This window comes from Medicago truncatula, chromosome 4 (assembly GCF_003473485.1).
Source record: "Medicago truncatula cultivar Jemalong A17 chromosome 4, MtrunA17r5.0-ANR, whole genome shotgun sequence".
Taxonomy (NCBI): Eukaryota; Viridiplantae; Streptophyta; class Magnoliopsida; order Fabales; family Fabaceae; genus Medicago; species Medicago truncatula.
In genome coordinates, this window is record NC_053045.1 from 49295431 (window position 1) to 49323318 (window position 27888).

The 27888-nt window shown below is 33.8% G+C and overlaps 3 protein-coding genes across 3 annotated transcripts; 2 read left to right on the forward strand and 1 right to left on the reverse strand.

The window, feature by feature from the left end:
- Window positions 1-4347: 4347 nt before the first annotated feature.
- On the forward strand, window positions 4348-8004 carry LOC11406894 (probable enoyl-CoA hydratase 2, mitochondrial). Its single transcript, XM_003608607.3, has 8 exons — window positions 4348-4635; window positions 4807-4976; window positions 5330-5404; window positions 5669-5759; window positions 5885-5936; window positions 6360-6463; window positions 6856-6932; window positions 7484-8004. Exons 1-8 carry the CDS (start codon window positions 4479-4481, stop codon window positions 7658-7660), a joined length of 903 nt encoding a protein of 300 aa, XP_003608655.2. The 5' UTR covers window positions 4348-4478; the 3' UTR covers window positions 7661-8004.
- A 2612-nt stretch (window positions 8005-10616) lies between these two features.
- On the forward strand, window positions 10617-16067 carry LOC11411905 (ubiquitin carboxyl-terminal hydrolase 3). The gene is made up of 9 exons (XM_003608608.4): window positions 10617-10775; window positions 12329-12460; window positions 12580-12618; window positions 12768-12873; window positions 13157-13215; window positions 13340-13414; window positions 14954-15002; window positions 15423-15499; window positions 15738-16067. The coding sequence occupies exons 1-9, from the start codon at window positions 10704-10706 to the stop codon at window positions 15834-15836; spliced, it is 708 nt and encodes a 235-aa protein (XP_003608656.1). The 5' UTR covers window positions 10617-10703; the 3' UTR covers window positions 15837-16067.
- Window positions 16068-26542: 10475 nt separating this feature from the next.
- LOC11405766 (ethylene-responsive transcription factor 2) lies at window positions 26543-27888 on the reverse strand. The gene has a single exon (XM_003608610.4). The coding sequence runs from the start codon at window positions 27738-27740 to the stop codon at window positions 26934-26936; it is 807 nt and encodes a 268-aa protein (XP_003608658.1). The 5' UTR covers window positions 27741-27888; the 3' UTR covers window positions 26543-26933.

Genomic DNA, 27888 nt, shown 5'->3' on the forward strand with positions numbered 1-27888 from the left:
TTTGAGGAAGATGATGTTTCCGACTCTCTGGAGAAAATGGATCAAGGAGTGTATCAGAACGACGACAATATCTATCATGGTTAATGGCAACCCCACGAAAGAATTTCCATTAGAGATGGGGTTACTGTAGGGCGATCCTCTTTCCCTTTTCTTTTAAGTTAGCAGCCAAAGGATTGCATGTGATGATGAGTTCGATGCTGGACCAACATGTTCATTGGGTATTGAGTTAGTAATCATGATTTTTTGTTTATTTCTCGTTTACAATTTGTTTATGACACGTTTTTTTGGGAGTTAAAGTTGGACAAATGTTCGAGCATTGCGTGCGGTTTTAAATTTGTTTGAGGAAATGTCTGGTTTAAAATAAATTTTCATAAGAGTTTGCTCGTTGGCGTTAATATCAATGATTCTTGGTTAAATGAGGCGGCATCGGTATTGAATTTCAAAATTGGGAAGCTTCCATTTGTTTATCTGGGAATGTCGATTGAGGGTAATCTGAAACATGTTTTGTTCCGGTAACCGGTGCTTACTCGAATCAAATCTAGATAGTCTGGGTGGAGGAGCATAAATTTATCATTGGGTGGTTGTTTAATTCTTATGAAGTCTATCATGCCCTCTTTTCCTGTCTATGCTCTTCCCTTCTTCAAAGCCCCGTCAGATATCATTTCCTCTATTGATTCTATTTTATGTCGTTTCTTTTAGGGTGGGTGTTAGGATATTAGGAAAGTTTCCCGGGTTGCCTGGGATTCCATTTGTTTGAGAAAAGAGGAGGGATATTTCGGGGTGCGGCAGTTGAGGAAGTTTAATGTCACCCTTTTTGGTAAATAACATTAGAGGATATTGGTGGAGCGGGATAGTTTGTGGTATCGTGTGTTGGTTATGCGGTATGGTGAAGAGGGAAGGCATACTGTGAGGAAGGGGAAGGAATGGGTCAAGTTTGTTGAAGGAGATGGTGAGGATTTGTGATGGTGTTGGCTTTGGGGGGGGGGGGACTTGGTTTGACGATAATGTGACTTGAAAGGTGGGTGATGGAACATGTACGTTTTTTTGGACGGATGTGTGGTTGGGGGAGGTTATATTGCGTGATAGATTTAGAAGGTTGTTTGATTTGACGAAAGATAGGATAGTGACAGTGGTAGATATGTTTGCATTAGGTTGGGGGTGAGGGTGGTGAGGCTTGGCAAGGGCGGTGTTTGTTGGCGTGGGAGGAGGAGTTGGTTAGGGAGTTCTCAAATTTTCTTTCTTACGTGCAATTGCAGGTTGACAAGGAAGATATGTGGTCGTGGCAGTTAGATAGGGACAGTGCTTATTCTGTCTGCGATGTGTATCTCCATCTCACTAGTTTGCAAACGCAACATGCTTGTGAAGTCTCGAATTTGATTTGGCATAAGGATGTTTCTTTGAAGGTTTTAGTTTTTGTGTGGCGTCTTCTTTGAAACAGGTTCCCTACCAAAGATAATTTGGTTTCACGTGGCATCATCACTTACGCAACACAATTGTGTACTAGTGGTTGTGGTGAGGTGGAATCGTCATATCATTTTATCTTAAACTATAATATATTTGGCTCTTTTTGGTTTTTGGTTCGTGATTTGTTGGGGTTCTCTTTAGTTTACCCTCGATCTATTTCGGATCATTTTGTTCATTATGCTCATCTATTTGTTCATTATGCTCGTCTAACAGGTGGTTCTAGAGTGCGACGCTCTTTTATGCACTTAATTTGGTTTGCTTATGTTTGGGTCATTTGGCAAGAAAGAAATGACACGATCTTTAAAAATACGAAAAAATCTATGACTCGGCTGCTTGATAAAGTTAAGTATATGTCATTTTGATGGCTGAAGGCTAAGACCCCTAAAGTGTTTGCATGTTCTTATGGCTGGTGGTAGTGCCCCTATGATTGTTTGGGCGCTGATTAATTGTGGATTTATTGTGCCTTTTTGTTTTGAACTTTAAAACTTCTCTTTGACACGCCTTATAGTGTGGAAATTGCTTGCTTTGATGATTAATCTAATTCAATTTTGGCTTGTTTGAAAAAAATACTAATACTTCTAAGTAGTGAGACCTTTTGCCCCCTACTTAGGATAATAAAAAAATACTAATAATTCACCTAAAAAATACTATTTTTTTTATAAGGTAAGAGCAATGACATAAAAAAGAGTGACTCGCAACTAAGTTGGTACCCAACTCTAATCTTCTGTCAAATGCTCATAAATATATTATTAAAAAAAGTAAAAAAAATACATAATAGAAAACTAGGGACATAAACCTAACTAGTTTATCCATAAAATGGAGGTCTACCCAAACGGATAATATGAAAATTAAAAGCAACACAAATAGATTATAACAACCTCTTAAGTAGGGGTCTAGACCGCGGTGAATGGACTATTTGTCAGCACAGAGCAGATCCACGTACCATCTTCTCCTATAAAACACAACAAGATAAACGGTCTTTCGAGCTTCAAAGTACATACCAAATAAGACCCTCCTTTCGGTGCGGGGAGGAATACTAAAAAAATACTAATAATTAATAAGGATAATTTATTAAAATAATCATTTTTTTCTTAATTTATGTGAAATGGTCAATTAAAATTATTACTTTTTTTTAATTTATGTAAAATGGTCAAATGCAATAATTATTGTAAAATGACAAATGTATCATTTACTCTCTCATAATAATACAATTTTTTTTTAAGAAATAATACAATTTTTTTATAAAGCATTAATAATTATTCATGATATAATAAATGAAAAATAATTAATATTTTATTGATAGTGTAAAACTATATATAAAATAAGAACCACTTCCTTTTTAAAAAAAAAAAACTATTTATGGAAAAATGGCTAATTAGATATACGATTTAAGTAATAATTACAACTCTGGTATTACCTATAAGCAAAAAGTTGATTCCTCTCTTTTTTTTTATAAGTCAAATGTATCTAGTCCAAAACCCTTTACAATTCACTCTATTTTTTTTCCAAGTTCACTTTAAAAAATGTTATGAAATATAGTTAAAATTTATCATAATCCTTGTACCAATTTTATTTTTTTATCACAATCCACACTATTTTAAAGTTCACAATATTTTTCTCGTTAAAAAGCACAATATTTTTTAATACTTTGAAATAACTTATAAATTTAAACCTCTTCCTACACTTTTTTTTTTTTTTTAAAGATCCACTTACACTTGATGTGTTAGTTTGGTGGTAAGAGTTTAAAATTGCAACATCTATAGATTTTGTAAAATAATCATTAGTGCGATTATAATAATAAAAAGATCAAATGCATCTAAAGGTCCTTTAAATTTTTCATTTTTCCTAAAATGGTCATTTAAGTTTTAAAATGATGGTAAATAACGTATTTATGATATTCATTCAGAAAATAAAATTCAGTCTATACTAATAATTTTATAAATTTATTTGAAAAATATTTAGTAGTGTGAATGAAATGTATTATACAATCCCTCCTTCCCATAATATAACTAATTGTCGCTTAAATAATTTATCTCACTCGTTTTATTTGTCATTTTACAATACAAACAAAATATTAGTTTTATTTTTCCATTATACTCTAACTATTTTTATTAATCCATTTTTCAATGAAGGGAAATTTATCTTTTCGATAATATTAATGAAGAAAGGTTTTTTCACTCAATAAGAGATGAGGTGTTAGATATACTGTATTGAAATTATCTTTACTAACGTTACCCAACTATATACACTCCTTTCGTCTCACAAAATTTGTCATAATAGATTAATTTACATAAATCAAGTAAAAGTTACAAAAGAAGAAACTAAAATAACAATTTTAACAAACTAATCTCATTAACTATTGGATGATTCCCATTATCATAAATGCATAATATTTTAAGTCTTCAAATTCTCAATTCGTCAAGTTTCACAGTCTCATCGGCTCATATTCTAGTAATTATAGAAACAGAAATTGTTTCAAGTTTATTAAAATGATAGAAATATATATATTCTAAGTTTAACCATATACGAATTCTTCCTTCAAAAATCCAACGTTGATTGCCAGAGATGATGATGATTTTGGAGAGGTGAAGATGGTGAAAAGAGTGAAATCCGAGGGTGGAAGGTAAGGGTAAAAGAGGGGTAAAACTGGAAAAACAGAAAAAGATGAAGTTGAAAAGTGAAAACTAAAATTTTCATCTTTCCATCAAATTGGTCCTTGTTCACGTGGCTTCCTTGTTGACACAATTACAAAACAACACAACATATAACGGAGCATTTGGATAGAGGGACCATTTTAACAGACGTCTGACAAGTTTAAGCACTATTTTGATATTTCCTTAAATTGGGGGACAGATTTGGCCAAATAGTACAAGTTGATCGTTATCTATGTGTAGCAGTGTAGAGGATTATTTGCAGCAAAAGGATCAAAACACACACACACACATTTAGTTCTTGTCCGAAAAAGCATTGAAGAAGTGAGCTTCAACTCAATTGATATCAAACAAAACAATAAAATGTGTGCTTTGAGAGTGTTGAACAGATTATCGAACACAACCTCCTACTTCAAAACTTGGAAACCCTATCATCAGCACCATACCCATAGGACACTTATCTTGGACTCTTCAGCTTCTCAATTTGTAAAGCTTCACAATCTCACTGGCTCAGATTCCGGTAACTTCTTTCTCTATTTTCTTAAATTAAACTCTGTTATGTTATTGTTCCAGTTTTGTTAGAATTCGTTGAATATTGTTTAAGTTCGTTACAAGTTAGTTATAATTAATTGATCGCTATTTAAAGTGATCGGGGATATAAGAATAGCTTTGAATTTTTGTTTGTTTGCAGGGATTATCGAGGTTAGCTTGGACAGGCCTGAAGCTAAAAATGCTATAGGGAAAGAGATGCTGCGTGGTTTAAGTAATGTGTTTGAATTGATTAATCAGAACTCTAATGCTAATGTTGCTTTGATCCGCAGTTTAGTTCCCGGGGTGTTTTGTGCTGGGGCTGATCTAAAGGTTAATTTTTTTTTTTTTTTTTTTTTTTTTTTTGTTATTAAATCCTAAAAGGAAAATGACTGAAATGCTTAAAGGCGATTGTTAGACAATTCATTCGCTTCCGTAATAGATTCTTGTTGTCGTTCAAACCAGTGTTGTCAAATAACGGCGCTATAATGCTGTACAGTAGTAGATTTTGAACGAATTGCTTTTGTTCCATGATACACTATTTAGTACAAAGTGGCGTCAAATAGCGGTATAGCGGAGTTATAGCATTATAGCATAGTGGAGTTTGAATTTACTGCTAGTTTTCGTGATCTGTGATTGAAAATATTAATTCAAACTAATGGAGATTCTTGTTTATCTGATTACAGGAGCGCAGGATCATGGATCTATCCGAGGCTAAGTTTTTTGTGAATTCTCTTCGTTCCACATTGACATTTCTAGAGGTTAGTTTGCGTTGTTCAATTGTTTACATTCTAGCTATGTGCTTATTTAACATCATATGATGAATGAATGAATGACATATGAAGCATCATGCTATGCTATAGAGATCTTTAGATATTTTCACAACCTATTATTGTTTGAAGGGATTGGCGATTTAGCTCATGAGCTAACCTTTCATATTCATTTTCTGTGTCTGTGCTTACTTTTCCCATTTTTGTCGACACCGAGCCTTGAAACCAGCACTGTATGTTTTTTATTTTATTCAGGCAATTCGTGTACCAACTATTGCTGTTATGGAAGGAGTGGCTCTTGGTGGTGGACTTGAAATGGCTTTGGCATGTGATATTCGAATATGTGGTAGTCAACTATGTTGTACTCTTGCAAATTGCATCTATTTTTTCTTAGGATAGTTTGGATGGTTCTGAGTGTGATGTAAGTATTAAAGCCTTTCTTTTTTAACTGTTTATTTGTTCATGGTATAGGAGCAAATGCTTTGATGGGTTTGCCAGAGACAGGACTTGCTATAATCCCTGGGTATGATGTTTACAAAATCTCTTCAGCATATTGCATCTTTCTGCCATGCGTCTTTTCAGTTCTGCTACCAAAATAAAATAATAGGTAGATATAAAATTTCCAGATACATAATGGAGAGTATATCTGAAATATGGAAAATAAATATAAAATTTAAAATTTTCTACGAACGAGTGCAATGAGTACAATACAATATGCTGAGAACAATAGTTTCTTTTCTTGCTATGATACCATTGACTTGCTTTTTGTTTGAGTTGAGAATGGTATCAAGTTTATATGGGCTTGCTCTGAGAATGAGTCGAAGCCCCTAAAGCCTGCAATGAGCATAAATAACCAACTTGTGTTTGGAAAGTTGTCTCTAATATTGCAGACAACACTTCAGATCTTTGGGATAGATCAGATCTCATGTAATCTTGTCATGCACAGGGCAGGTGGAACACAGCGACTACCTAGATTGGTAGGAAAAGCAGTAGCAAAGGATATTATTTTTACTGGTCGAAAGATTAATGGCATCGAGGCGCTGTCGATGGGTATGTTGATTGGTCAATTGACTCATTTCTTTCTCAAATTAGTAACAAGATTATGAAGCACAAAGATATAAGAGGATCATTAGAGTCACTATTTAACTTATAAAACATTCAAGACATTCTAAAGTTGAAGATTTTTTCTATCAAACTTCCATTGTCTTGGAGAGTTCACCTGGCAATTGTATGACTCTATTACTCTTAGCCAGTAGCCATCTCATGTTGAACTCCTGGAAAGCAAAGAAAAAATCCTCCATAACAAAAACTATATTCTTGCCACGAGAAAAAATTACTAAATTCTTGCTGCTCCGTGTCACAAATAAAGTAGTCCAATTATCTCTCTGCTTTTCCCGACTAACGGCGATGATGCTTAGCTGAATGATCATATGTTCACGCAGGTCTTGTCAATTACTGTGTTGCTGCTGGTGAAGCTCATTCCAAGGCACTTGAAATTGCTCGGGATATCAATCAAAAGGTATCTCTCAGAATTATATTATGTTGAAACTGATGCAGTGTATTTTATGACATTTAGAAATGCAGGGATCAGGCTTTTTTGGGCCGTCACAAGTCCATATATAAATGGCAGTGACTGTTTTTTTTTAAAATATTGATTTTTCATTTTTCAAAGGTGGTCTATTATGAAAGAGGAAAAGATTTTACATACAAGTTTTAACTTTTGATGAACACATTACTAAACTTTTCTTTCGCAAAACATACTTTAATGATTCAGTTGGCGCAATTGACCCTGGTAATCTGAATATGCCAGTCAAGACTCAAGAGAGTATTGTCCGAATTTACTTTTAATTAGAATATATTTTGGTAGAAGTTCTCCATGAACAATATTTTTATGTTAGAAAATGTTAGCCTATAATTAATTTTCAGAGTTGTTTGGATAGTATAAAGAGAAAATACTTGTAGGTATGAAATTTCCAATAGAAAACAATCCTTTTTAATTGAAAATTTGACATTTGAGATAAGGCATGGTTGCTATTGTATATGCTAATAAGTTAGAGTAAACTTTAATAGGGCCCTGTAGCAGTAAGGATGGCTAAAAGAGCTATTAACGAGGGAGTGGAGACCGATCTAACATCAGCTTTGGTTTTGGAAGAAGATTGCTATGATCAGGTGTTGAATACCAAAGATCGACTGGAAGGCTTGGCTGCATTTGCTGAAAAGCGGAAACCAAGGTTCACTGGCGAGTGAAAGGAATATTTGGCTAATTATCTGTCTGTCTATGTTGCTAGAGAGCAATGTCTATCATGTAATGATTGAAGTGATGTATAGAAGCTTGAGGCAACTTAGATGAGAAACTGTCACCACTCTTTGCCTCTACAATCATGCGACTTGAGACACTATTCCCAAGGCTTTGTGCTTTTTCTCATATTTTATATGACCAATGTAAAGATTCAAAATTTTATTTCTCTTGTCTTCTGATGGTTTTGAAATATTACTAAGGATATGTACAGGCAATAATTAATCTGTCTTGTAACTATAGTATACACTTGTGATTCAACTTAAAATTAAAGTCCATTTGGATGATTAAGCAACCCTTACCAACCTATTGGACATCTAATAGGTATGACAAAAAACTTGTATATTCCGGGGAAAATAAATCGATACTTGTAATACAATTATAGTACAGCAGAACGGTAACAGGGGACTGTTATCTAAGTTGATAGTACTGTCTATTGTGGCATCTCTAACCAAATTAAGTGTTACTTACATTCTTTTCAACAACAAAATGAAGGAGTTTTCTTTTCGAGAAGCCAAAGCTCTAAAGCAAAAACAAAGTACCGTGTAAATCCACCACTAAAACATCTTGCATAAGGTAGAGAGCATCCAGGTGAAGGGATGGATCCCAACATTATTGATGCCTGCATAATTTGCTAGATGCACCACCATAAACTCCCACTCTTTGGAGGAATTAAATGTGGTTCATTTCTGGTTTTAAGTGAGTTGGTTCAGATATGAAGCAATATTTTCTCGCGATTCAATTTAGTCTTTGACAAAAAAATAATATTAAGTCTCTGATATTTTATACATATGATAAATTAATCTCTGAATCATTAAAAATAAAGCGCCTAATTTATCTTCAGTATGAAAAAAAATTATGAACTAGTTTAAGTATTACTTTTTATTGTAAAATAAATTAAGTTGCGAGAAACCAAAATAAGTTTTCACTCATGAATTATTTATGGTCAATTTTAAGGATAATTTATATAATCTCAAGACCAACAATATTTCTAATCATACAATCTGAAGCATGTGTGGGTGGGAAAAGAAACACTCTTTTCTTTTTGCAATTATTCTAACAGGCCCGTTAATATCAACACAATACAAACGTAAATCATATAGACTATTACTTTTCCTATCCTATGGCCTTCTCGTACGTCTTATGCAAACTATGAAAATGCCTTTTGGATTATAAAATCCGGAACATGAATGCGTATTCCGGAATATAAAATCCGGACAACTGCGAAGTATAAAAGGAACTTCCCCCCTCCCTCCATTTTTACAGTTTCACTTTCACCATTCACTCTCTCTCTCTCTCTACATTTAGAGGATGCTTTGAAAGAGGTGCACGATGGGTTTACCGTCGCCGGGGAGCTACTGAGGGTGGCAGAGGTGCTGGGGGTGTAGTTATTAGGGATTGATCGTATTTTATTTACTTTTAATGTTTGAACATCTTGGATAATTTTTGGTGATGTAACATTTGGATAATTTTTAATATTATGTAATCTTGGATAATTTTTAATTACGTTTGATTAATGTTATGTTTGCAAAAATATATTTTGTTGATGATTATAACTTCGATTTACTGTTAGAACATGTCAGCAACATGTAGAGCTGTCAAAACGGGCTAGCCTATATGGGCCGGCCCGAAAGCCCGAATAAAACGCATGGCTTGGGCCTAAAAATTGCAGCCCGTATTTTAGCAGGGCTTTTTAGCCCAACCCAAAAAATCCCGCAACCCGTACGGACTACGGGTAGCCTGGCAGCCCGCGTAATGGAAATTACAGCTTTCTTACCGTCAAAAGGAGAGGAAAGAATGTTCATGGCTTTCAATTATACATGACTTTCAGACCATACTTTTATTATATTATGTATGCGGTACCTTTATGTTCATGGCTCTCAATTTTTTTTCAATGTTAAAGGCACCCTTCATTTCTTTTTCTGTTTTGATTTTAATTTTGTTTATGTTTCGTAACAATTTTGTGTAAGTTTCGAAATTGTCATGTTTTTTTGTGTTTTGTTCGGAACCATGAAACTTTAAACTGTTTTTCTTTTTTTTTTAAGATAAAAACTATCATAACTTGTACTATAATAGATTGACATATACGATCAAATACAGTTTTTCTTCTTTACGAGAAGTTAGGACTTTTCAGTGGCCATGAAATCATAAAACTTTCTAAAATTTGGTTCAACAACTTTAATCACTTCATTTAACTTGTTTGTATTCTTTGACCTCTTAATTACTAAAATGAATCATCAGTGTCTTGGTTCCTTTTTTTTTTTTTTTTTTTTTTTTACGTTTGTGTTCATTAAAGGATTTTTTTTTTTAAAAAGTAAGGCGAGCTGGCTCGGGAGCCTGTATAGGGCCGGGCTCGGGCTCAATTATTCCAGCCCTTATTTAAATAGGGATGTTTAGCCCGGCCTTAAAAAGCCCGTTGCCCGTTCAGATCGGCCCGAAACGGGTTGGATAGCCCATTTTGACAGCTCTAGCGACATGGTATGTCTGTTTGGAAGCAAGCAAAATGCGCCAAAACAGATGGCTTCTGCCTCTATATTGATGCATTCCGGATTATAAATTCCAGACAGATGTATGAGATTCCGATTATATAATCCGGAACCATCATTCACCACCCCCTTTTGTTGACTTTCAACTAGGTGATTTACACCTTTCGGATTTTATAATCCGGAAATTCTCTAAATTGTTCAGATTGTATAATCCGGATCCATCTATTCATAACTTACATCTTCATCCATCAGCATGATGAAGTGGCAAAAATCGCAAAACATTCCGGATTGTATATTCTGGAATGGTTTCAGATTATATAATCCGGACTAGGAATGTTCTGGGAAAAAAAATAGGGCGAGGAAAGGCATGGGGTGGGAAAAGTAATACTCAATCATATATATAGAGCGTCTTCATTTTAATCTTTAGACTAATCGAGAGTTTGAAGCATAAAGCAATTAAACACAAACAAAGTTGAGTAGAAAGTTGAAAGCAAAGAATCATCGTATAATGGCTACTCCTTCTTCCAAATCTTCCAAAAGATGGCTTCCTCTTGAAGCTAACCCTGATGTCATGAACCAGGTTTCTATCCCTTTTCATCCTTCATTTCAATCTTCTTCATTGTTTTTTTTTTTGTTATCAATGTTTGAACCAAACATATAATTATTAACATAGTAAATTCAATACATACCCATATAACGAATTTTGCAAAAGAATTAATTTTTTATTATTTAATTTTGATGTAGTTGTATGATACTGCAGTTAGCATCATGCAGCCTTCTGTCTACCGACCCTCTTTCTCTTTGGCCTCTGCACAGCCACCAGGGTCATCTTAAAACATTTAGGAAACGCTGTTCTAATCTTAAAAATTGGGTCCTGATATATAAAAAGTATCAAATTGGCCCCCTAACACCGTGGCAAAATCGATGATCAAATGATTATAATTATGAGTGTCCGACATGTCAGTGTCGTGTGTCTGTGCTAATAACTCCAGCAAAACATCAAACTTGTCCAGTAATTTTGATTTTGATATACAGAAAACATAATCAGACACATCAATTTTAAGGCCCCTAATTTTGAGGCCATGTGTTAAGGGCTTTGTTGCCACTTGCAGAGGGTCGGCCCTGCGCCACATCTCTTCCACTAGTTTGGAGCCTTCCCTTGTGGAGTTGGGGGTTTGTTCTCTGGTTTCTATTTTATGTAGACGGTGGTTCCAAATTTACTGGGAAAATATTGCACACTTTGTGTTTGTTGGAATGTCAAAACATATTATTTTGAAAAGGAAGGTGTGGGTAGAAACCACTTGGTACTGCTACCACATTATGCAGCCCCTCCAGCTTTCATTTTTCTTCCGTTCAAAGGACTAATTTTGACGTCTCTGAGATCTTTGATAGTCAAAATGCGTCTGCAGTAGCCAAAAATTTGATCTGTAACTGGATAGAAAAAAAATATTGTGGTTTTTCTCCTCTTTGTAGTTATTCGCCATGGGTGGAAGATACCCTTAAGGCTTTGTTTGAGAGTTTGGAGGCGAAGGGAGGGGAGGGCTTTGGGGGGTTAAAAATATATAGAAAAATTGATAAAAAATTCACATTTTTTGAAAGAACAGTTTTTTACAGAATGATAAACTAATACTTATGATTAATATACTTTTAATTTTAAGAATATTATAACAACATAGATTGAATTTGAAAAATTCATATAATCCCTCCATAACCCCCCAAAACCCTCCCCCAATACAATTTTTGAGTTCCCCCACATGAGGGGGATTTTTTATTATGAGTAAAAAATTAACCTCCAAAGCCCTCTCCTCCCAATGTCTTCTATTTCTTCCACTTGCTCCTTCCTTTTTTCCAAAACCGTTCCCTCCCCTCCCCTCCAAACTCCCAAACAAAGCCTAAGTTGGTTGTTAGGTTCTAGATATTGGTTTAGTCATTCAAATTTGGATCTTAGTCACTCTTTGTGTATTGCTGTTTATGTTTGTTTAGGCTTAACTCCTAGAGTTTTTTCTTTTAAGTGTATGGTACTACATTGTAATTGCGACTTTTTCTATTGAATGAATTTGCTTTTATTGTTAAAAGAAGTTAGCATCATGCATGAATAAACCCTATAGTTGTTTTATTTTCGGTGAGTTGCAGTTCCTTTCCGGTCTTGGTCTTCAAGAGAATCAAGCAGAGTGCCATGATGTGTATGGATTAGATGATGAGCTTTTGGAAATGGTTCCAAAGCCAGTTCTTGCCGTGCTTTTTCTATATCCCCTTACCACCAAGGTTATTTTTTCATATTAACTTCATTTATGTCCCTCCTTATCTGTGTATTTTTTTATTAATTTTTTAACCATTTATAGTTTCTTTTTCATCTGATTTTATGAGTTTTTATTTGTTATCAGTCTGAAGAAGAGCGGTTGCAACAGAATAATGAAAAAAGGGTAAGTGCACATATCTAATTATATAATATTTTAATCTATTATTTGTTTTATTGAATTCTGTCTATGAAATCTGGGTAGCATATTTCATATATAATTGGTTATTAAGATGAAACCCTTGAATAGGATTTTCGTGTATTTTTCTGGTGTAGGAATATAACAACAAAGTATATTTTATGAAGCAAACTGTGGGTAATGCTTGTGGTACAATAGGGCTTCTTCATGCTCTTGGTAACTTAACTTCTGAAATCAAGTTTGGTAAGTTTTAACAATCCAATTACCTCATTTTTTTTTGGTGCATTAACAATTACATATCATTTAGTTTGTGTCAATGTTGTTAAATAGCGGGTGCTATAGCATTATTGCAAGCGGAATTTGAAGAATTGCTATTATCTGCGATATGCTGTATAGTACAAAATATTGTGAAATAGCGTCTATAACAGCGCTATAGCACTGTTGCGTAGCAGAATTTGAACAAACTGCCATTTTTTTGTGATCTTCAATTGACAACACTGGTTTGTGTTGCTTTTGTTGTTATCAGTTGAGGAGTCATTCTTTGATAAGTTCTTCAAATCTACTGCAAACTTGGACCCAATGCAGGTTACGTGTTCCTACCCAAACCTCCTCTATTTCTTTCTTATATTTCGCAAATGCAAGAAATTGTGACTTTTGCTCAGATAAGCTTGATGTTCATATTGGATTTTCTATCTTGTGTATCTTGCAGCGAGCTTTATTTCTCGAGAATGACACAGAGATGGAGGTTGCTCATTCTGTAGCAGCCACTGCTGGTGATACAGAGGTATTTTTTACTGATTGAATTTAACTTTTGAGGTAACAGTAAATTGGAGTGAAAGATTTTGGTCTGATGTGATGTATTGGGTAATATAGATATAACTAATGATAAAAGGTTCTTTTACGTCGTGTTATATTGAAATTATGATCCTATACATTTGAAAAAATCTTGCTCTTTGTGTTACTTTTTTTTTTTTTAAGAAATGCTCTGTGTTACTTGTTTGTTGTTATTGTTATTCTCATGTTATGATAAACTGATACTTATGCAGAGACCTTTATTGAATGTAGTTTATATTTATAGGTCCTTGTATGATGACTGATGAGTAATTATGGTGTTGTGGACTTTTTCCCTTTAGACTAAAGATTTGAACTTATCCTCAAATTTTGTTGTATGTAACTGAATTTATACAAATTTGTCTCTGAAAAGTTACATTTTCAGGGCTTCGTTCACCACGTCATTAGACCCAATCTTCTCTCTGTTATCTCGTGCATCTGTTTCACCAGTTCGACACTATAGTCGCCACCTTGATCTTGGCCTTCTTGCAATCTCTAACTCTCAGAATTTTTCTTTAGCTATTCAACCGCAACCATGACTTAATAAACTCCCAAAGCCACCCTCTAGTCTAGTTTAGCACAGTCCGTCCATACCTCGTGACTCCCGATGATCTCCCAATCTAGCACCCGATCAGTCCTCCATACCTAAGTCCTCCCATATCTTCATCTACTTCAGAAAACAGCAAAACACAATCTGGCTCAACGAATTTTGACGTCTGAACTAACTATGAGTATTGGAAATAATAAGCCTTTAGCCTTTATGCCTTTCCTCTAATTTTTCCTGTGATTAATGCTTAAGCACTCCCTTGCATAATGTGACCGAGTCTCAAATAATTACTTTGAAAAGGAGAAAAAGTTTTGCATCAAGTACCCAACAACAACAAAGCTTATCCCACTAAGTGAGGTCAGCTACATGAATCAAGCGACACCATAGTCTTATGATTTTTCTAGATTATCATTTCTAATCCAATCTTGTTTAGTTGTCATTTCTAATCCAATCTCGTTAGTCTTACCCACTTCCAACACAACATCCTCATCTCTGCTACTCTTAATTTATTTTTTCCAAAAAAATTGGTTGGTGGAATGTTATTGATTAAGATCATGGTAGATGCAGAGAAATTGAATACTAGTTGGGTAGTGAATTTTGGGTGGGAGAGACCATTTGTTAATATACTTGGTGATTTCTATTTTCCACTAAGAGACTACCACACTTTTGGTACCTACTTACCTTGACCCGAGATAGGAGGAACGGATTAGTAAAAACATTTCTTTTTGTAATTGCAACTTTCTGAGCTATTATACTCATCAATCTGTTTTTTTATCCTGAAGAGGCAAAACTTTGCAGTAAATGTACTGCAAAACTTTGCAGTACATAAAACACTGATATTAATAACACTACCAACCAAAATGAAAACAAAAATAAAGTTGCTTATTTCAATTTTATTTCCTTTCGTGTATTGACAATGTTTTGTTTGAAATATTTGTGATGCAGGCAACAGATGATGTCAATACTCATTTCATCTGCTATGCTTGTGTGGATGGTAATTTATTTTTATGTACCTCAATAACATTTTATTCTCTGTGGTGTTTATAAATAGAGCTAAACAATATATCAAGATACAATAGTAGCAACAACAACAAAGTATGAAACCTCTTAATCATAGGAGCTAGCTGTACAAAGCCTATATCAAAACAAATTGGGCTCCTGTACATATCTATAACTAATTATGAGCTCTTCTCCCTTCTGCAGTTGCCTACGCAGTGTTGCTAAATACTGGTTATAGCAGCGTTATACAATATTTTCTATTTAGTACAAAATGTTGCCAAATAGCAGTTATAGCTGTGCAATAGCATTGATGCTTAGTGGAGTTTGAATGAATTGCTATTTTCTTCGTTTTACAACTAACAACACTGCCTAAGTTTGTCTGATTAATTTCTCGTTGCAATGTTATTGTATGCAGGTGAACTTTATGAGCTTGATGGAAGAAAGTCGGCACCAATATCACATGGTCCTTCCTCACCAAGTACTTTGTTGAAGGTAAATATCTTAAAATGTTAAGGCTTTAACTGTATTGTTCCTGAAAGACATGTATTTAATAAAAGGATAGAATTTGATTTGATCTGCAAACTCATATAAAGAGAAAAGATACCATGATGTTGTTGTCAAGTGGTGCTTTAGGGTTATGCATGAAGAAACAATTGTCAATGACCATAATTCTGTTGAAAAGTTATTGTTTTTAATTACTAAAGTATATATATATTTAAATTTTCTGCAGGATGCTGCTAAAGCCATCCAGAGCATGATTCAGAAGGATCCGGATTCTCTGAACTTCAATGTCATTGCAATATCAAAGAAATCCAGTGATGGATATTAAGGCAGTCATTTTATTTTGGGCTTTTCAGGGTTACTTTTGATTTTGAAGTAATTTCTTGAAGTTATATGTAGTATAATATCCTGGTATTCATGCTGCATTTTATTCACTTTATGTGTCTTCGCTCAAATTTTTAGTTATATTCAGAAATCTTGTAAGCTGAGCCACTTTGATTAAAATTTGATGCAGTAACATTTCACGATGAAGAACATGAATGGGATGTTTGAAGCCAAATCATCCATTTAAAAAGTTATTTAATCATTTTATCAAAGACGAATCGTTTTCCTTCAAAGTAAATCACGAGGAGAAACACAATAAACTTTTTCGACCATAGTTAATTTTTTTAAAAAGAGTAAGAAATAAAATGCTTGTTTAAGTGTCACATTTGTTAATATTTGTTCTTCTTTCCCCTTAAACCAAGAAAGTACAAAAGTAGTTTGCTGATAAAAGTTGGTTCAGTTCATAAGGAATTAACTCATACCCCTATATGAGTTTAACTTCTACTATCAACACGAGGACTTCTTTGATGAGTAATTCGTAATTTCGTAAGTATCTTTGTTAGCGTTCCCCAAGCTTTGACACCTGCCTCTATCTGGTTGGCCATCAGCATACAACTCACACCATTTTTTCTACATAAAATATAACGGTAGTAATTTAGAGTTATTTTTTATTCATTTTGTTGTTTGATGTCTTTTACCATTATTGTTCTTGTGAATCCCTCCTCCATGGCTCCACTATTATCACCATTCTGTCAAATGTTCGATCACCATCATCACCACGACAACCAAACACCTTCAGAACAAATTTACCAGGAAAACCAAACACCTTCAGAACAAATTTACTAGGAGCATCTCTGACATTTGTTTTTTTTTTTTTTTGAAGAATCGCATCTACGACATTTTATTTAAGGTGTTAATACCTTTTCACCTCTTCTGTTTTTTTTTTTATTCGAGAGAGTGATACTTGAGTTATTATCCCGTTTTCAAAATTATTAGTGATATATTATAAAAAGGGTAATCTCAACCAAAAAAATGAATAATTTTGTCTCTAAATGTGTAGTGAGTCTTCTTCATAATAGTTTCTCTAATGAAATTATAAAATTGTGCATTTGTTAGTCAAAGTAATCATTGATGAAAACAAATGCTTCTATTTTCGATCAAGAAATGCTCACATGTCCTTTCTATTTTAACCCTCCGCATGGTGACTCCTTATGCTTCAACCCTCCAAGAACTCCAGAACCATGGCATTAAAGGAAGCATTTTAACGTAAGAAACTACTTTGACGAATAGGAATGAAGACTATTCTATAATTTCTTTAGGTTGAAAGACTATTATGATTACTCATTATCCATTACACATCCATAAACAAAACGACTACTTATCTTAAAAAAATTATTATGAATTTTTTTAAAAAATAACATTCTAACTAATTCAATCCGATTGCAATATAATAAGGGTCAAACCAACTAACAAATTGGTCGATTTTCAATTTCAGGTTTATACCAATTTTTAAAACATTGCAAAATATGAATAATTAGAAAATAAAGAATAATGTGATAATTATATAATAATATCTTAAAAACAATAAACAACTAGCAAGAATATATTTGTTCTTAAAAAAAAAAAATTGTTGTTTAATATAAGTTGGCTAATCATATAATCATCTAATACTCTAAGCCGCCTCATTGCATTGCGCATGTCCTTTTAGCATAGAAAAACACAAAAACTAAAAACCAGCTGACACATAGCAACCTAGAGGATAGATTGTTCATGAACTGAATCCAATTCATGGAAAAATAATCTTAAAAATGGTTTACCTATCTTACGTCCAAACACAAGATTATCAAAATCATTTTTTATAAAAATTCAATAACTAACACAAAAGAAGTTAAGTATATTAAGAATATTCATAATCTTTCAGTGTGTAATCAATTTTTTCCACACAAATTTTTTTGTTTGCATAATCAATACTCTAATGGGTACGTTGCCTTAGCAAACTCTTGTTGTTAGGGTTGTTGTTTAAAGTACTCATAAAAGGAAATATTATTTTATAGATATAACTCACACATTTGACAAAATAATATATTCACTAATTTTGTTTTTCCTAAACAATGCTATGCAAAGACACTTTTTAGAATTGATGTTATAACATGTGTTTGGTTCTATGGTGCCAAAATTGATTTTGTAGAATAAATTTTGGTTAAAAGTAATTTTAATAAAAAATTATTTGTGTTTTGAATACTTTTATTTAAAATGAGTTGAACTATAAATTTACGTCAAAATCAAGTCTAGAATAAAAAACTATAAATCCTAACTTCAAGTAGAATCAACTCTAGAGTTAAAATCAATTCTATTAAATAATAATTAGCGAAATGTTAACAAGTTCTCTCGAGGCACTTTTTAAGGACTTTGAATAGTAAGTTTTTATGAAAATTTGTGTAATCAATGCATTGAAAATTGAAATATTTAACTTTTTTGAGAAATAATTTCTTAATTTGGATTGCTTAATGAGTGCTCCGGAAACACTCGTTAACAAGACCCTAATAATTAAACATGTCAAAATCAATTTTACACCTTTAAAATTGTTGGTTTGCAAGTGTGAGTTATATGTCCCAAATCGGATAAAATAGTAAATGTTGAAAACCTTATAAGTAAGAGGACCCATAAACCCATTGCCTTAAAGTTTTGGGTAAGAGTGTAGTGTCTCTCTTGCTTGAGTGGTTGTTCTAGCCTCGATGTGGACGGTCCCCCGAACTTCCCCAGTGACCCAACAGTGATATCAGAGCCCCCATTCGACGAAGGGTGCGACCGAGGCAGCCGGTCGTTGCACAGAAAGCCGCAACGGCGGTACAAGCAGCAAGTAGCTCCTTGTGCAGGAACGGCGATACAGGTAAAGTAAGAGCGGAAGGACTCACACTTGAGGGGAGTGTTGGTTTGAAAGAGTGAGTTATATATCCCATATCGGATAAAATATTGCCTTAAGATTTTAGGTAAAAATGTGATGTCTCTCTTACTTGAGTGGTTGTTCTAACCTCGATGTGGACGGTATCCCGATCTTCTCCGGTAACCCAACAAAAATTAATTATAATCCCTCTAAGTGAAACCAAGCGTACTCTTAATACTTCAAAACTTCTGGAAGCACTATTTTGAGACTCGGGTGTAGTAAAAAGCATATATTTACCTATCTATTAAATTACATGGTTGATGTTAGACAACATCATGTAATCATATGTATCTAGAAGCAGCCACATTGCACATGTCGTTTGTAGCTTAGAGAAACACAAATATTAAAAAACAAGTTTACACATGACACATAGCAACATAGGGGATGAATCTCTCGCCACTTGGTGTGGCTAACTATTAGTATATGCATCATATAATAAGAGGCCGCTTTTAACAAGCCCTCGTGTGCATGCATCGTTTAAAAATTGATGCTCAATTCTCAATGCTTCTATCTCGGATTAACTGAGTCATATGTTCAAATCACACATATTAAGACAAATATATAAATGAAGGAGTGAAAAAAATAGTTTTAAGTGCTCTTGTTAAGAATTGATCAATTCTCACTTATTTTGGGACACTTTTTTTATTAAAAATGACTTAATTATTATGGAACGGAGGGAGTACCTCAAAACTTCTAGAAACTCTTTGGAGACTCAAGTGTAGTGTGTGTATACGTTTGATCAACTGCGTTTAAATTATTGAATAAGCCATACGAAATTTGTTCTTACTTGGGGATTAATTTTTTGCTTCAAAAATGTCCTTGCTTGCACTCTAAATCCTTGAATAATAGGAGAACATGGAGAAAAGTCAAGGTCAAAGTTTGAAGTCTACGGTTGAGGATAATATGCAAACCTGCAATTCAAGGTCTACCATAATGTCGTAAGAACCCACGTGCGGTGTCTTTTGGCAGTTGACGCCATGTCACTAATTTCTTAATTAGCTTAGACTAATCTTGGATTTTTTTTTTTAAGAATTAATCTTGAATGATATTTGAACAACTTTTCCACTATTATTTTTACCAATAAAAATAATGAAAAGAAAAATCGACACAAAAATTATCATTAAATAGTTGTATAACTATTATTATTTATTTGTACAATAATTTTGCGATAACTTTTTAAAACACCTCTCTCACACATTTTCATTGTATTTTAACTCTCTCTTTATTATTTTGTCCAAAAAAAAAGAGATATTGAATAAAAAAGTGGTCATAAAATTATTTTTTATTGGACTTTTTATTAACAATTATGTCCAAAATCTATAACGGTGAAAAATATTTCATTTTCTTCTTAAAAAAAAAATTAAAACATTTCATCTTGGTTTGGCTTTGTTTACTACACGTGTCGATTTTTCTTGTGTTTACTGTTAGTGAACCAAATTCATTGGTGACACCAATGCCCAATTCATAAGGGTGAACAAAGTGGGATCTATCATCCAATTATGCTACTATGTAATATTTCCATATTAATATGTTAAAAATAAATATCCACAAAGGTCTAGCAGCGCAACTTGTTGTCTGCTTGCCTCCTATTCATGTGTAAGTAATATTGATAGAAAATAAATTAAATTGCAAAACTTATTTTTGTTAAAAATATTTTTGGTCTTTGAGATACAATACCTAACCAAACTTCAGGTACTCCGAAGAATACTCTTCATCAAGACCTCTTCAAAATTTTGTTTCATAGTTGGGTTGAAAATAGATTGAGTCAAGTTAGACTTTATAATACTTAAATCTGATTTATTAGATGTCTTAAGATCTAAGTCTGGTCTATGACATGTTATAGACTTATTTTTTCAAATATAAACTTGACATTTTCAAAGTTTATTTCATATGAATATATTTAAATAAGTAATCAAATATATATTTAATTAGACTAACGAACTAGTAAACATAAGATTCAAATTTCTTTCAACCAATTCAATTTTTGGGTGCTTTTGTGTAACTCACACAACCTAACATCCATCACATCAAGGGTTTTGTGGTTCCATTCATTGATGCTGATCTCACTTTGGGTTTGCAACTGTTCAGAGCATTCTACGACGGTGGCTGAGTTTTGTTTTACAATCACGCCACCATCGTCACTTTGTCCACGTCATCCCTTTAGATTGGCTTCAGTATCCTTGACTGATCAAAAGGGCCTTGTTGATGTAGTATTTTTGCATCAAACAATTGCAAGTATTTATATCGTCTCCTCAGGGACTAGTGCGATATTGCAGACCGTTCGACACCAATTATCATTCTAAGTTAAAAGATAAGTTGTTTGTTTGTTTTAGTAACTAAATTGCAAATGATAAAATTGAGATTAATAGGGCGTAAAACTTGTTAGGATTAGAGTTCCTTGATCGAGCGTCGCACGTAACCTAATGATCATACATGGATTCTAGCTTTTCTTTGATATTATCACGTATCCCTCGACAACATCATTCGTGTCCAAACAATATTGTGAAATCAATTGTATCATTCAATGGTCGATGTCTCAAACTATTGAATGATTCAAGAGTCGATCTTATCGTTCAATCGATGATTTCTCAATCTATTAAATGATAAGAAAGCTTTAGGCTTGGATACTCAAGGTGATTATCAAAACATCGATTCCATGTCTAGAAACTATGTTTTGATAGATGGTTATTCTAAACCTAGATTCAAAAGTATTTCTCAATCACAATTAAATCAAAGATAAAGATTAAAGTGCAAGAATAACCTCAATATCAATTCAAATGCTAGAACCATATATTTATAGATCAAACGATTACATGTTAAACTATGATCAAGTACCTCTAATCCCAACAAAGGAGATTTAGCTACTCATTGTCATGGAAGCCTTGCAAGAATGAATTGAAGAAGCAAGATTCATTACAACTTGTGATGTCTCAACAAAGGATGAAGAATCCACTCTCTATCACTCTCACTCTATAAAGCACAAGCCCTATCTCTCTCTCTCTAAGAATATTACAAGTGAAAACACAGAGAGAAACTAAGTGAAAAACTATGTAAAAACTACTTTCTCTGAAATGGTTGAGTGGGCTATTTATAGAATTCTGAGTCTGCCTTCACTCGCCTCGCGAGCTGCTTCATTCGCCGTGGCGAGTTGAAGTTTCTTCCCCATTGGGTTTGTGCCACGTCAGCATTTAGAGGCTAAACCGCCCTTACTCGCCTCGCGAGTCCTTCCATTCGCCATGGCGAGTAAGCTCGCCTTCTACTCGCCATTGCGAGTTGGTGGCGTGTGATCTTTGTTGCATTCTGGAATTGCTCGCCTTTGCTGCTTGCCATGGCGAGTTGGAGGCGAGTGATCTCCTTTTTCTGCCTTTTTGTACTTTTCTCGATTTTCTTCTCTTTGCTTGATGTCTTGAGTTCGAATCCTGCACAAATGGGTGAAGTAAGATAGATAAAGCGTAAAAGGGCAATAATCACTTATTTCTCAGCTTTTCCCTTAATAACTTGCAAAACAAGTAACAAAAGTGCCTAAAATATATCACTTAAATTACAACTTTCTAGCACTTATCACTTGTCTTCGTGATCTGGATGCCTTTATGTATTTTAGGTCATTTGATGGTCATTGATGCATGGTGTTGTGGATTTCATTGCATTGAGTTGTTATTAGTTCATGGATCTATTTTTGTGTTGATGGTCAGATTCATTCATCGGTTTTCAAGATTTGAAATCAAGGTTCGATTAAGCTCGTCTTTGGTTTGGTGCTTGTGATCGTTAACACACCACTTTTCTTTTTTTTGCAATTTGATTTCGCGCTCATATACGAGTTTGCTTGTGCTTGTGGTGGATGCTCGTTTTCTTAAAATCATGTTTACTATCCGTTAGGGTTGTCTGTTTATTACATTTTAGGGTTGGTTCCACTTTTGTATATTTTGACATTGTCTTCTTTTTCTTTTCTTTTTTTGACAATATTTTGGCATCGTCTGTATTACTCGTTAAGGCTGACTTACATTTTTTCTTTGATTTACTATATCATGTTTTTGCTCTCCAATCTTGTATTTCCTTTCTTTATTTTAGTCTACTTTTTTTTTGCTTAAAAAAAAACTTGCTAGTATAACCCCTCGAAATTGAACCTCTAATTTTCTAGTCTCTATCCCAACACAAAAAGTTCCCCAGTCATTGGACTGAGAACTAACATACGGTGACGACATTGTAGGGACATTGTGCAACAAATTCTTGATCGAACAATGACTTCATTTAAACTTGTTATTTGTGGTTCAAACATATAAAGTGTTTGTAATTGACTAGTCTAGTGGTTTTTTATTGTGGTACCAAGGCAGTTTAGCAAGTGTTTTAGATGGAATAGTAATGGAACTCATAGTAGATATTGTTGAATTGTTGAAGGGTTCCTCAATGGCTGATAGGCTGAAATGACATATATGGTTCCTATAATTGAGTTCGGTGTTAGATTATGTGGGATGATCGTTCATCTTCTGGTTAATTGTTAGCTCAATGGTGTGTAACATTTATGATTGAGAAACGAATATAATTTGGTTAGTTGGATGATTATATTTAATAACTAAAACTTATTTGTTTTGAAAAATATAATAGGGTTTTTGAGGTAGGATGTGGTCCTTAATCTAGGGTGGTTGAGGGTTGGTCTCATTCTTAACATCGGGGGAATGAAGAAGTGCAAGGTTCGACGAGGGGTTAGGGGTTGAAGGCAGCACATCATAGAAAAGATGCAAGGCTTGATATTTTAACAATGGCACCGAGACATAGAAGATTGAGAAAAGGAGAAATGTGATTAGAGCATGAAATAAATAAATAAATGAAGAAATGAGAAAAGAAAAGGAACATAGGAAAAAGTTTAAATTGAGGTGATTTGATGGTGAATAGTATATTCAGTTTGGTTTCAGGTTAATCAAATTTGAATTTCCTTGACTTAATTAATACCCAACCAATGATCTCAGGTTGGCTATTTTAGGATATTAACTATTCATGCAAGCCTACCCAAATTTTCTAACTTGTGTGAGATTTGTGAAATTGAAGGGTCAATTAACTTCTTTTTTGCGGGCTTTGTGGAATTGTGGTTGGGTCGAGTGTTTTAAGCGAGTGTGGTTTCTGATAATAACGTGTCAATGGCTGAAATGATTAACAATGATTTAGGTATCAAAGGTGGTGGATTGGAGAAGCTTAGGTGATATGTGTGGTGAGGAATCTATATTGTAAAGGGAGTTTATCATCTGCTTATGGATGACAATCTTGAAGGCACATATTCATTTTGCAAAATCATTTAGAGTTATGAGGTGGTTTTGTTGAAAATGTCAAATCTTTCTTAGACTTTTTAATGATCAACTGTCCCTGAAAATTAATATTGTTCAGACATAGTATTTAAAATTTAGATTCACTTTTTTTGTTTTGGGGTGCGAATGTGACGAATCATCTTTTTATTTAGTGTATTTGATTGTCCACTAATTACAAATATATGATATTCTTTACCTTTCATATTAGGCAGTTCATTTGAGTTCCATACGGATATTATAAAATGGATAAATAATTTGAGATTAAGAAAATAGGGTTAATTAAGTAAATGATCTTTATAAAAAGTCATAATTTTGTTTTTAGTCCATACAAAATAAAATCACACTTTTTAGTGCATATAAATTTTTTCATCCACATTTTTAGTCCGTATAAAATTTTTCTATCATCATTTTTCGTCCCTGTCAAAAATTTTCATCAATATTTTTTATCCCTAAAATGTTTAAGGAAAATGTCATAGGGACTAAAAAATGTGATTTTATTTTGTATGGACTAAAAACAAAACTGTGAATATTTATACGGACTAAAAACATAATTAACCCAAGAAAATAATAGAAAATAGGCAAAATTACACTTTTAGTCCCTTAACTTAATTTCAGGTAATAGTTTGGTCCTTTATCTGTTTTTCATTTCAATTTTGTCCTTTTTGTCCATTTTCATATACATTTTCAAACTTCAAATCTAATATTCTTATGCAAACATAGACGAGGATCATAGATTTGAAGACTGGAAGACCATAAGAAAATAAAATCATGAATTTTAAGCTTAAAAATATATATGAAAATGGACAAAAATGATCAAATTGAAATGAAAAAAAGATAAAGAACCAAACTGTTATCTAAAATTAAGTTAATGGACTAAAAGTGAAATTTTGTCTAAAAAATAACCCAAAAACAAGGGCTGAGGGAGTATATGGTGTTAGTTTGTCTTGTCATTAATTAAGATTAATTATAAGAGCATAATTATCGGTGCTGGTATAACAGAGCCAAATGCAATCTTGTCAGTGTAGTATGAATAATTGACATTTCTACCCTATCTTTACTTTTTCACGGTGGCTCTGCATTACTACGGTGTCTTTACCTTCCATTCTTTACTTTTGCTCACTTTTATTATTTTTTAATAATAGGTGTGTGTTTTCATTATTACTTTTGGGACAATGTTAACCGATGCGGGGGCATTGGTTAAGTAGTTAAAAGAGGTAAAATTTTATTAAAAAGTGATGCAATAATTAGTTAGTCAAAAGTAACGGTTTATATTTCTAAGATAAGATTTTGGATTCCTTAACCAAGATAATTTTCCAAGACCCTTACTTTTGAGGTATATTGTAAGATTAGTGGGACCCATTTAAGAGTTTTAAAAGAGTAGTATGAATATTTAAAAAATGTAGTTGAGTAGTTAAAATAATTGAGAAGTGGGAAGTAATATAATATATTATGTAAGACCCATTTATACTATCCATATAGGTGACATGGAAGTGGATGCTCTTAATTGACACCCTTTTTTTGTACCATCCTTGTACACCTCCACGTGGTGCTAGGAAGAAGAGAGAGAGAGAGAGAAAGAGACAAACTTAATGAGTGTGTAGGGTCACGTCGCCACATGTCACTTTTGTGTGTAGAGGTACAAAGGATATATGTCACATGGCGTGGTTAACCTATCATGCTCTTAATAAAAGAGGACACCCCACAACGCATGCTCGACATTTTGATGGTAAGGTGGTTCGTGAAAAGTTTATTATTATTTGATTAGCGTGCATTTGGGTTATCTGAAAAACATGAAATAATGTTTTTCATGAATCATGATTCATGGATGCGTTGTTAATGAATTGTTTGATCATATCAAGCTATTGTCTTGGTGTTGACGTAAATCAAAAATCAAAAACTTCAATTTTCATTTTAAATTAAAGGATCATGCTAACTTGTACATTTATGACACATGTTAAATATTTTATAAATGGTAAATATTTATTACAAAATTTTAATTTTTAATCTCTAAAATAATAAATTAACACAATTTTTTAGACAAAATTTTCATTTAAGTTCCTAAATATGTGTCCTTATGACATAAGTTAGCATTTCTCAAAATTAAATGAGTTCCTCTTGAATGTTTTAACATTCCTAATCATTAAATTGCTAATCTTTGTATTTGTTAATGTGTTGTGGGGTTTGCTAAACTCGATATAGAGTTTGATATTTAGTTTTGACAGTTTTGGATTTTCTTTGCTAAATAAGTTAAACTTGGCTTGTCTTGTCCTTATCTTTTGTTACAATAATGGTGGCGTTATTTTGTTTGCATGCATATTTCATTGCAGATTTTTTGGGTTATACTATACTTCTCACTAAAAATAACAATTGATATAATTGATCATGGCGATGAACTCATCAAAATTAGAAGGGTCGTTTCTCATTTTCTAACCCAATTCTTTACACAGTTTTGGATCATTACATTACCAATTAGGAAATAGAAAAGCCAAGGTGGGTCTCATCTCATTTATCACAATTAACACATTCATAACTTTGATCAAACAAATAAGAATTTCTATATTCACAAAGTTACATCGCATAACCCCACTTCATTCACTATCCTTTAAACATCATTATTTCATTTCTCATTTTTTCAATTTTTGTTTTTCTCCCGCATTTTTGTCTCCCTCATGAATCACCATTTTGCTACATTTTCATCCTTTTCCTTGGTTCCAAAATTGTGTAGGCACAAAAGAAGGAATAGTTGCATAGTGCTATACACAGTACACACATGTCTTCGGATAATTACAAATTGCATTGAAGAAACACAACACAACATTAACCTAAACATTTTTTGTTCCTAGTACGGTAGAACCGTATATTAAGAAACCAATAACTGTCCTCCACGTGTACATTGTTGTGCCACTTGACTTCCCACTTGTCCTGTTTTTAATCCACTCTGAGCTGTCATTACTTTCTTCCTCTTCGCCGGAGAATTACTTTCCGATGACGAAGAGCGTTCCGGCGAAGAACGTTTTGAAGCTATTCTAACCGGGTCGGGTTCACCGGAGTTAACCCGAAGTGGAAAATTCAACAAAGCTCTTGACCCTCTCATCCTATACGCAGCTCTATCATAAGCCAAAGCCGCATCCTCAGCGGTTTCAAATGTTCCAAGCCAAACTCTAGCTCCGTTCTTCGCCGGATCACGAATCTCCGCCGCAAATTTCCCCCACGGCCGTTGTCTCACACCGCGGTAGTGTTTTCCTTTCACCGGAGCAGCTTTTGGCCCCTCAGGAACCACTTGCTCCGCTGTTGAAGCTACCGGGAGGACATTCTCCACCGGCATAACATCCGGCTCCGGTTTCACCGTCATTTCTAACGGAAAAACCGATGAGACACTTTCGGGTGACCCGACTTCGAGAGACGGGACCCACCCAACATTTACGGCATCGCGGAGGACGCCGTAAAGTACCATATCTTCAGAATCATCTTCTTTGAGTGGTAGTTCACCCCAATTGTCACTTAAACATGGGTATAAGCTGCTGAAACTGGAGCTCCGAGAGAAAACTCGGGTATTACCCGAAACATTTGTTGGAGCACCGAATATAAATTCGGATTCTCCTAACAAGTGGCGGCGAATAGAGTCTAAAAGGGCAAGATCGGAATCAAAATTACTATTTCCGTACATGTTGTGGCCTTTGGTAAAGTTTTTGTGTTGTAATTTGCTATGGAGATTGGAGAGTGTGGAAGGAATGAAATTTTCGTTTTGTGATGTTTTTTAGAGAGAGGGTTGAATTGAATATTCGAAGTTGAAATGTTGAGAATAAGTGAGGTAT